The 11465-nt window shown below is 26.8% G+C and overlaps 1 protein-coding gene across 1 annotated transcript in view; it reads right to left on the reverse strand.

Moving 5' to 3' along the window:
* LOC117173723 overlaps positions 1-11465 on the reverse strand; it is a 55099-nt gene that overhangs the window by 26329 nt on the left and 17305 nt on the right. The window contains exons 8-12 of the mRNA XM_033362364.1: positions 9735-9992; positions 9033-9080; positions 7359-7898; positions 5588-5748; positions 5193-5196 (exon numbers count right to left, since the gene is read on the reverse strand). Of these exons, the coding sequence (XP_033218255.1) occupies positions 5193-5196; positions 5588-5748; positions 7359-7898; positions 9033-9080; positions 9735-9992 (1011 nt within the window). The remainder of the gene's footprint in view (positions 1-5192; positions 5197-5587; positions 5749-7358; positions 7899-9032; positions 9081-9734; positions 9993-11465) is intronic.

An 11465-nucleotide genomic window follows, 5' to 3' on the forward strand; every position in this document is an offset into this window, starting at 1 on the left:
AAAATGTTATCTAATTTATATTATTTCTAGAACCGGATGTTTGGTCTTTTTTATTTTCAGTTTCATGCACACTATTTTTCATTAAATAAAGCACTTTCATCACCTAATTTTTTGTTTCGATAGGCCTCATTAATTTCCATGTTACGCTTTACGAGATAACTTCCACTTTTCTCGACCTAAATTATTTCATACGAGATTTAAGAATTTCTTAATATTTTCACTCCACCTGAAAGAAACTGGTTTTTGTTTTGTTATTATAAAATACTCTGATGGAATTAATTAAGAAAAAATCAACGACTTTTGTTTTAAAACTCTGCTATTGAAAATTGAACTACTTCGTAAAAAGATAATTTTTTTTAATTCTCATTATTTAGGATTGTGAAAGTATTAAAATTGTCCGAAATTCGGAAAATTTTGGGTTAAGAATTCATATCTTCGTTTGAAAATTTAACTATACCATTGCTAGACAGTCAATCTTTAAGGTTAAATAATCATATTTTGGGTTGAACTCCTTGGTTGAAAATGAATTTTTTGTAAGATTCATCACATTATGTGAAACTTCCTCTCTTTGATTTTTAGATTAAAGTTTATATTTTCCAGTGAAAATTAATCTTTTGAAATTGAAAATTCATGCATTTTTTCAAAAAGTAATTGTTTTTGGTCGAGAGTTGATTTTCTTAGTTGAAAATTCATGCGTTTTTATTAAAAATACAACTTTTTTGTTTTCAATTAATCTGGTTTGATTGAGGTTTCTATACTTTGGTGAAAAATTTACTTTTTTATTAACAAATCTTATGTTCGGGTTAAGAATTCAACCATTTTGTGAATAAAACTTATCTTTTCACATTCTCATAATTTATGATTGAGAAAGTATTAGAATTATCCGACATTTGACACCACAGCTTTTCAACGGATCTCCACGTTTCGAGACTCCATGAATCCAAAAGAAAAGTTCTTACGACTGCGTCTGTCTGTCTGTCCAGCTGTCCATCTGTCAACATGACAACTCTCGAAAAAATGAACAGATAAAATCCATCTTTGGCACAATTTTTTTAGGTCTTAAAAAAAAGTACGAGTTCGCTAACCAGCCATTTTTGATAAAAATTCAAAAAGTGAGCACATTTTGAAAATTTTTGAGTCCACTTTTTTTTGATTTTGAAAAGTATATGTACAGATATTTATAGTATTGAAAAGGATAAACAATTTATCCTTGAACCTTTTCCGGTAAAAAGAAAATTCTTAGAGTTATAGCATTTTCGAAATTTTTAAAATCAACCGAAAATCAAAATTTTAAGCCAAAAGGCGCAAGATATGAAAAAAAGTGAAGAGAAGAAAAAAATTGATTTTTGAAAGCCCTACAAGATTATCAGAAAAAGTTTTTGAATTTTTTTTGAAAATCGAAAATTAAAATTTTGATTGCACAAAAAATAATGAAAAATCAAAAATTCCATTTTATGGGCAAACTATGTAGGATACGAAAAAAGATGAATTTAGAAAAATTGTGATTGGACGCGTACTTTTTGTTTTATTCGTGGAAAAAAACATCGAAAATAAAAAAAAAAATGTGTGGAAAAACGATGAAAGTAACGAGGTAACCCATTATCGAGCGCGAAACGCGAGATTCAACCGCCGCGGCCTAGGCGCGCTAAAACTTGTGAGACGCGCGCGCATTAATCTTTTGTTTTATGATTAATCTTTTTTTATTAAAAATGTTTATTTATAAATTAATCTGTTTTGGTTGAAGATTCAACATTTTGGTAAAAAATTGAGCTATTCGATTAAAAATTATAACTTTTTTGTTAAACTATTCTTATGAAAATTTAACGATTTTGTAAAAAATCAACTTTTTTTGTTAAAATCTTATAGTTTCGGATTAAAAATTTAAACATTTTGTAGACAATTCACCCCTTCGGCTTTAAAATTCAACAATTTTGTTAAAAATTTGTTTTAATAAATTAATTAAAAATTAATCTTATTCCGGGAAAATTCATTAGGTTGGTTAGAAATTTAACTTTTCCATTAAAAATTCATATTTTTCAGTTGAAAATTCAACTATTCGGTTGAAAGATGATGTTTACATTCTCATTCATGAGAGTGTAATGTAATCGTCCAAATTTTCGATCTTTGGTTTTTAACGGATCTTTACGTTTCGGCACTCAAAGAATCCGGAAATCATAAAATTTTATCGGTGCCTGTCTGTATATCTGTATGTCTGTATGTATGGTTACCTGAATGTTGTAGTCACGCTATCTTTCGAAGGATTTGACCAATCAAGTCAGCCTTTCATACGCTTATTAAGGTTCCAAAAATGAAGGATAAGTTAGTTAACCAGATATTTCAAACCAAAATTAAAAAATTTAGAGCATTTTCAAAATTTTAGAAATCTTTTTTTTATACTTGAAATTTTTAATCAAAGTTTCTTATAGATGGGTAGAAGACTTGCAAATTATCCAAATGAAATCTTTTATTTTGATGAAAATTAGAAAAGTTATATACTTTTGAAAAATTTGAAAATGTTCAGAAAAATAAAAAAAAATATTCTTCTAAAAGATTAGAAAATTTCATTTAAATTCATCACTAGATATCAAATATATTTAGTAACTATGTCAGTTAAATTTTTCGATGAGACAAAAATTCAAAAAGTTTGAGTCTTTTCGAAATTTGAATAAAATTTTTTTATGAGTTTTAGAAATTTTTGTCAAATTTTCTGATACGCGTCAAAAAGAAGTGCAAATTATCCTAATGACATTTTTAAATTCGACGAAACTTTAAAAAGTTATATGCCTTTTAACATTTTGAAAATTTTCTAAAAAAAGAAAACATTTTTTTTTAGTAGGTTGAGAAATATCAATCCAAATTTCTACTATGTAAAATATATGTTTTTCGAAATAATTATAATGAAATTTTTTAATTCGAGAAAAATTCCAAAATTTGGATCATTTTCAAAAATATGCAATTTTGGATTTTTAAGAGATCCATAAGTTTAAAACGTTATTTTTAGTAGATTTTGACAAGATTTACAAATTATCTCGATGAATTTTTTCAAGTGGACATGAATTATCGGTTTAAGTTATAGTATTTACAATATTTGAAGAATCTTAGTTAAAATGAACGCATTAAACGTACGAAAACGAGCGCCCTAGGCTCGCTCAAACTTGGCACCAAGCACCGCGCGTGGAGTGCGAAATGAGGATGTGCCCGCCCAGCGGGCACATTTTTTTAAAGCGAGTTAGTTTACAGTTAAATTTTTTGGATTTTATTTACTTGGATATTAAAAATATGAACTAAAGCGTTGTTAAAAATTCATATTTTTAGAATATTTATCTCTTTGGCTTCAAATTTAACTTTTTTTGTTGTGTAAAATTCACCACTTTAGCTGAAAATGTATTATGTTAAAATTTCGTTTTTTTTAATTAAGAATTTTTGTAATCCAGCATTGTAACTATCACACTTTTTGTTGAATATTGATATTTTCTAGAATTGATCTTATTTAGTTCAAAATTCATGTATTCTATTAAAAATATATCCTTTTTGCTCAAAAGTGGAACAATTTTGTACATAATTCATCCTTTTTTGTTGAAGGTTGTGTTGTTTGAAAAAAAAGTAACGCTTTTGTCGGCACTTGCTTCGCGCTCGGTACTGGTTAATCAATTAATTTATTGTTATGCTTACATATTAAGCGAAGATGTAGATATAACTTTCTCAAAACTCCTTCGGGTTTGAGGAAAAAATTCTCATAATGAAACTTGCGCTCTATATTATTTAAGTTGAGTTTAAATTTTAGAAAGTCGACATGTTACATTATACTTTTTACAAAGCTAAAAAATTGTGAAACAAAGCAAAAAAGGAGTAAACAAAATATACAAAAATCGAATTCTTTGAAGCATAAATTTGCAGTATGTGAGAAGTTCTGAGAAAATTATAATTCAACATAATTGCTAAACAAATTTAAACCGACATCAGTAATGACAATATTTTGTGTGGTTATTTCAATTTTATTATTGATAGTTTAGGAGTGAAATATAGATATAAACAAACTGTGGGTGCTATTGAAAAATGATAAAGAGCAATTTTGTAGGTTTATTCAAGACGAGAAAATTTCCTGTTGACCATTGCACCATCATTCACGTTTTTTGACTGTTAATTTGAAATTTCGATTTTTTATGGGGTTTTCCACGTTTCAAACAAAAACTATATCTTGTATTTTCCATGTATCTTGCGTAATTTCGTGGGTAAGTTGAATTATCACGTTTTTCAGGTTGATTTTCCATGGCTAAAACCACAAATAACATTACCTGTGTTTTTGGATCACAAACAAGTGTGCGAAAGGAAATTTAAATAAAAAAATGTCTTCGAAAGTTATCGTGTCGTCAGACTGCAGACAGACAGATAGATAGACAGACTCGGGGGTTCTCAAAACGCCGAAAATGGGAGAAAACTGGATAGTGTCAATATCACAGAAAACCAAGACATTCGATCTATTTGATGAGAATGTAACAAAAAATTAAAATTTGGATTTGATTTAGTTGGATGTCTTTAATTAAAAATGTTACCTTTTTTGTTGATTTTTTTAAATTCTAGCATTTAATTAAAAATGTTATTATTTTGTTAAAATGCAACTATTTCGTTGAAAAGTCATTTTTTACAGAAATTCAGCTACTTGGTTAAAAGTTAAACGACATGTTTAAAAATTAATTTTTTTGGTTGAAGATTCATCTCTTTGGTTAAAAATTTTAATATTCCGTTTTTAGAAAATTAATCTCCTGGATTATGAAATTATTTTTTGGGTTAAACTCTTCTGTCAGAAATTAATTTTTTTCAGATTCATAATTTTAGTTGAAAAAACTAATCGTTTCTGGTTTGAAATTCATATATTGTGTTAAAACTTTGTTCTTTTTTGTCTAAAATTCAACTACACTGTAAATAGTTCACCCCTTTGGCTTCAAAATTCAAAAGTTTTGTTGAACATTAGTTCTTTTTTTTAAGTTCTATTTTTTGGTGATAAATCAACCATCTTGTTGGAAAATTCATATTTTTATTTGAAATTTAACTATTTGACGAAAAATCATTATTCTATTGTTGAAAACTCAACTATTTGCTAGAATATTCATGTATTTTGTTTAAAATTAGATTTAAAAAAAAATTACTGTGTTTCTTTGCTACAAATTCTTATTTGTAATCATTTATAAAACTGGACTAAAAATAAATCTCGAATTAAACAAATTTGATTTATTGCATTTACTGGAAGACACACAGACACAAATTACGAACACAAATTAGGAAAATTCATTTCAAGCAGAATTTAAAATTCCATGTATCAATCTTCGAACAAAAGTTGCTGATATTTGAATTTCCAAAATAATTATAAGTTTCACAAAATTTCTTATTCATGCAATAAAATTTTTTTAAATAAAATTGAAAAAAAAACTCTAATTTAATATTTTAGAAAACCAAATAACCTTTGGATAAATTTTTGTCAAAGTCAACAAATTCATACAAAAAATATTTAAACTTCTATTTTGCAAAACAAAGTCAATATCAGCAGCTTTTTTAATGAAAATTACTCAATTTTAAAATTGAAGAAGGCTAAAAATCAAGAAAAATCGTAGCAGCCCAGGATGTTACGGCACCTATAATTGCGGTAGTTTCCATCGAAAATCCGGAAGCTCTTGAATGGGATAATATTATTTGTTCCACCTCCACATTCGACGTATTTTCAGATTTGGGATTTTTGTCAAAATTATGAATCTGAAAATTTTTTATTTATTAATATTAGAATACTAATTAACTATAATATTGAATAGAAATATTAATAATAAAATCATATTTTCGAAGATAAATTACTGTTTATAACGAAATATTATATTAAGTAAATAAGAGGTCCTCCATTAAGTACGTTACCAATTTTGAACTTTTTTTCACCTCAGCGGCTTTTAAACAAAAATTGGTGTACCATAGGAGAATACAATCTTTTGAATAAAATAAATTTAAATACAATATTTTATTCAATATGAAACAGTTAAAGAGATTAATTTTTAACTTCAAAAGTTAAGTTTTTACTAAAAAGACGCATTTTCATCAAAATAGTTGAAATTTTCACCAAATAGTTAAATTTCTAAGCAATAAAGTCCATTTTTTCACAGACAATTACACTTTCAACCGAAAAAAATTAATTTGCTACCATAAAAGGTGTTTTTTTTTAAAGAAAACGAATTTTCAACTTAAAAATACATTAAAAACAAATGGTGGAATTTACCAACAAAAAGGATTGAAATTTAATTCAAAACAGTTCAATTTTAAAGCCAAAGACGAATTTTTGAGGAGACAGTTGAAATATGACTGTTCCATGAAAATACGAATTGTGAACCAGTGAAATTGAAAAAAAAAACAAAAAATAATTTTTAACAAGATAGTTGAATTCTTAAACAAAAAGATTAATTTTAAATAAACAAGGCGAAATTTCAACAAACTATATTGATTTTCAACAAAATAGTTGACTTCGCAAATAAAAGGATGAATATCCAGCAAAAAATTGAATTTGCAACCCCCCAAATTTTCAACCAAGAAAACTTTTCTACCATAAAAGATGGATTTTCTACGAAAATACGAATATTTAACCTGTTAAATTAAACGAGAAAAAGAACATTTTTTAACAAAATAGTTAAATTCCCAACCAAAAGGATTAATTTCTAACGAAAATCGATTTTTAACCCCAAGTGCTGAATGTTGTATTTTTTAACCAACAAGATTAATGTTTTACTGAAAAGAAGAATTTTCAACAAAAAGCATTAATTTTTCAAAAAATTATTCAATTTTGAAGAGAAAAAGGCAAATTATCTACAAAACAGTTCAATTTTCACCCAAAAATATAGTTTTTCAACAAAAAATGTGTATTTCAACAAAAAGGTAATTTTTAATAAAACTGTTGAATATCTAAACCAACAAAAAAAACGGTTGAATTAAATTAAAAAAGTACACTTTTCAACAAAACTGTTGAATCCTGAAGCAAAACAGATACATATTTAACCAAACAGTTGAATTCTTAAAAACAAAATATATTGTTTTTAAACCAAGCAGATAATATTGCAAAAATAAATTAATTTTTAAACAATGAAAATTAGAATGTTTAAGGAAACGAGTGTGAAATATTAACTTTAAAGTGCTTTTCAAATTTTCCCCTTCTGTTAGGAACCGTTTAGTTTTTGGCGCTTTCCCCTCCTGTCCCTCAAATTGGTAACGTAGTTTATGGACAGTCCCAAAATGTTTTATTTAATTTTAATTTGATTATACTTTTTTTCTAATTTCCTAAATTTTAAATAGTTTTTCTCAATATTTTTTTAAACTTTTATAATATTTACCTCAATATGTGGATTTTCACTGGAACTTCCGGTCGTATTTTCCTTAGGATTTTCTTTTAATTTTTCTCCGGGTTTTATTGACGATTTTCGCGTCGTTGCTTCCTTCGATTTTTCAATCGATTCTTCTGTTGACTTTTCAGTCGATTTTTCGGTTGGTTTTTGAGTCAATTTTTCGGTTAATTTTTCAGCCGATTTTTCGATTGATTTTTCATTCAATTTTTCGGTTGATTTTTCAGTCGATTCTTCTGGCGACTTTTCAGTCGATTTTTCGGGCGATTCTTCAGTCAATTTTTCGGTTAATATTTCAGCAGATTTTTTCATTAATTCATCATTCAAGTTTTCGGTTGATTTTTCAGTCGGTTTTCCGATTGATTTTTCAGTCGATTTTTCGGTTGAGTTTTCGACCGATTCTTCGGTTGATTTTTCGTCCGATTCTTCGGTCAATTTTTCAGCCAAACTTTCAGGGGAGGTTTCGTTTATATTATGTTGACTATGATTAACAGTCGAATTTTTTGTATTCACTATTGATGAACCAGAAACCTACAACAAATTTTAATCTTTTATAATTGTAAGTTTGACGCCTTTCAAAAGCAATTAATTCAACGACCCACATTTCAATCCTTTACATTGTCTGAGTTCAATTTTGGTTAGTTTCACATCAATTAATTTCAGATTTAAATTACCAAAGTTGTTTGGATTATATTAAAAAATACTCAAACTGAAAGTTGCACAGTTTCCAGTTGGAACGATTTGTAATAAAAAAATTTTGAAATAAATTTCCCCAGAATAAATTCGAAGCAATAAAAAATTAAGACAATAATTTGAGAAATGCACACCTTAAAAATTTATTTTATGACTAGGCACTGAAAATTGAATTATTTTTATTTGAAAATATCACAAAATATTGAAAATTTCAAACTCATCTTAAAATAAAACAATTTCGAATTGAATCTCTTACAATTTTGCAATTCCAAAAAATGAAATCATGGTCAGAAATCTTGTTTTTTATTTATTTTTTATTGAATATCTCAAAAGTGTTCAATTTTTGTTGAAGATTTAAAAAAATTAATCATTGAAAATTTTAAAAAAAGTTGAATGCTTAGAAAAAATTTTGTTATTGGATAATTATTAAATAATATTGAAAACGGTTAATTTTAAAAGAATTTATTATGAAGTTCAGATTCGTTCAATTTTCAATGTCCTGCAGTAAAAATTTTTCATTTTCAATATTTCACATTTAAAATTAAATTATATTTTAAACTTTCTTTAAACTTAATATTAAAGTTTATGATATATATTATATAGTATATTTCATTCGAAATATTATCCTTCTTTTTTAACTTTTACCTTATCTAAAATTGCTTGATTTGGAACGCTTTTAATTATTAATTATTATTCAACAAAAAAAAATGAAATTAAAAACTTGTTTAATAATGAATTTTTTAAATTGTTTATATTTTTAATTTTAGGAAATAAAAATCAAGATACGTAATCATAGTTCACGCTAGTGCATTCCCAGCTAGTATTTTTATAATCTATTAATCAAACAGTACTTTCTAAATTTATATCTCACGAAACAGATCTTAATTTTTTAGAAATCTTAAAACCGATAAAAATTATATTCTTTTTATAATTTAATTATGAAATTTGAAAAAAATGTCACTGGAATCTTACCTTAGCTGTTTCTGTAATTTTTTGTATCACAGTAGTTAAACTTGGGTCCTAGAAATAAAATTGATTTATATTATGTTAAATTCAAATCTTAATTATTATTATCTTCATTTTACGGTCTCGTGGCCCTAGGTAGAAACTCTTATAATTTCTGTCAAGTATCCGCCTGTCATAATTTTTTCAAGAAGGAGAAGTGAGAGAATCTCACAACTCACACAACTCAGACAACTTACACAACTCACGCAACTCATACAACTCTCAACTCACAGCTCACAAGGGGAGTGGAAGTTGGGGATATGAGGGGAGAGTAAGGTTGGGAAGTAGAAGAACTAAGCGAATGGGTGGAAGTGGGAGTAAGGAGAAATGAAGAGCGGGAAAGTAGGAGTCCTAAAGGGAAATGAGTGTGGAGGAAATAGAAGAAGTGTTGGAAAATGTGGGACGGTAAGTAGGGGAAGTAGGGGGAACAAAAGTAGGAGTAGCGAGGGGAAATGTGGAGGGAAGTGAGGATAGTGGGAAGAAGATGAAAAAGTTGGAGAAGGGGGTGGGGAGGGACGACTGAAGTGCTGATGGAGAGGGAAAGTAAAAGAGGGGAATTTAGGGGAATGTAGGCAGAGAAGGGAAGAAAACATATAAGAGGGAGACATCTACTTTGAATAATTTTTCATTTATAAAATAACAATTGTATATTTATTAAATTTTGTTTACCACTTTTTCGCTTAATTTTTCCCGTGCAAATCTTCTGTGAAATTCGTGATCAGGGGCCCAAATTGGATCCAAAGTTTCGACTTTACACCAGAGTCCTTGGCAACCAGATACAACTCTTCTAACAGCAGATACTAAATCCCAAACTGTTTTTGCTTCGTACATATATTTTGATCCAGGTCCATTAGCGAAAAATGGAACAAGTTTTCTATCCTGGGAACACATTCCTGACACGACTAACAAAGTATCTTTTGGGGAAATCTAAAAAAAGAAAAATGTTATTTTTAGAAAAAAAAATATTTTCAAAGAAAAATGTACAATTTGTTTATTTCTTTATTTGCTTTATTATATTATAGAATAACATTAAATAATTTGAATTCAAATTGAAAATAAATGAGCGCACTACGCGCCTGACTGTTTCTTTTAGAACAAAATGACTAACATAACAAAAACTTGTTTAGGATTGTAAATCTTCTTTAAATTTTTTTTTATATCACCCTATTCATGCGAAAAATGTTACACAACCTAAAAATGTTCTAGTGAAAATTCTTAACATAAGCTTAACTTCTTCCTAAATTGTAAGTCTCCACGTAAGCAAACATTTTTGTAAAATTATTAATCTTCGCCAAAATAACATAAAATTGTTAAAATTGATCAATCTTTTTGGAATTTCTTTCTCAATGTTCAAAACACCAATTTTTGACAAAAAATACTAACATAATCTATTAGTGTTCAAATATTGTACACTTTTCTAGAAATCTAATGATTTTGGTTCAAAATATATTTTTTTCGGGCGAAATATGTAAACATAACCTAAAATTCTTCAAACACTATAAACCTTCTTTCAAATCTATAGCGGTTCCCGGTATTAAACTTAAACGAACCAAAAATTGAAACCCTTGCAAAATTTTAGAATAACCTCAAATTGTTACTAAATTGTAAGTCTCTTTTAAAAAGTTGTGAATTTTCTTTAAAATATAATTTTTTTAAATGAAAAAGAACAATTCTGAATAAAAACACTAAAATAATGAAAAATTGTCCAAATATTCTAAATCTTGTTCAAATTATAATTATTTTTGTTCAGAAATGCTAATCATCGATATATAATTCCAACGTAACCAAAAATGGTTCCAGAATGATTTATTTCCTTTAAATTCTAATAATTTTAAATGAAACATTCAAATTTATAAAGAAAATCACTAACAAAATTCGATATCATTCAAGCTTGCAAATTTTATTATCATAAAAAAGACATTATATATAAATCTAATGGTTTTTTTATTCAAAATACAAATTTCTGATGTAAGATGTCATCATAACCTAAAATTGCTAGTTGTGAATCTCCTTTGAAATATCATTTCTTTATTGAAAATACCAATTTCTGATTTTAAAAAAAAACACTTAAATAATACGAAATTGTTAAAAGGTTCTAAATCCTATAAAAATTAAAATGCGTTTCTTTGAATAATAATCTTTTGTTTGAAACACACATAACCTAAAATAGATTAAAACTCTGATTTGTAAACCTTTGAAATTGAATAATTTTGGTTTAAAAATCGCTTAAAATCCGAGAAATGCGAATAACTGAGAAATTTATAAATTCTAGCATTATCAAAAATTGTTGAAAATTGTAAATCATAATAGATATTTTTAATCTAAAAATGTTATTTTGCAGTGAAAAAAATAACACATCCTATTCTGATTTCTCCTATTTTATTTATAAATTCATTTTCT

Source organism: Belonocnema kinseyi, chromosome 5 (genome assembly GCF_010883055.1).
Source record: "Belonocnema kinseyi isolate 2016_QV_RU_SX_M_011 chromosome 5, B_treatae_v1, whole genome shotgun sequence".
Taxonomy (NCBI): domain Eukaryota; kingdom Metazoa; phylum Arthropoda; class Insecta; order Hymenoptera; family Cynipidae; genus Belonocnema; species Belonocnema kinseyi.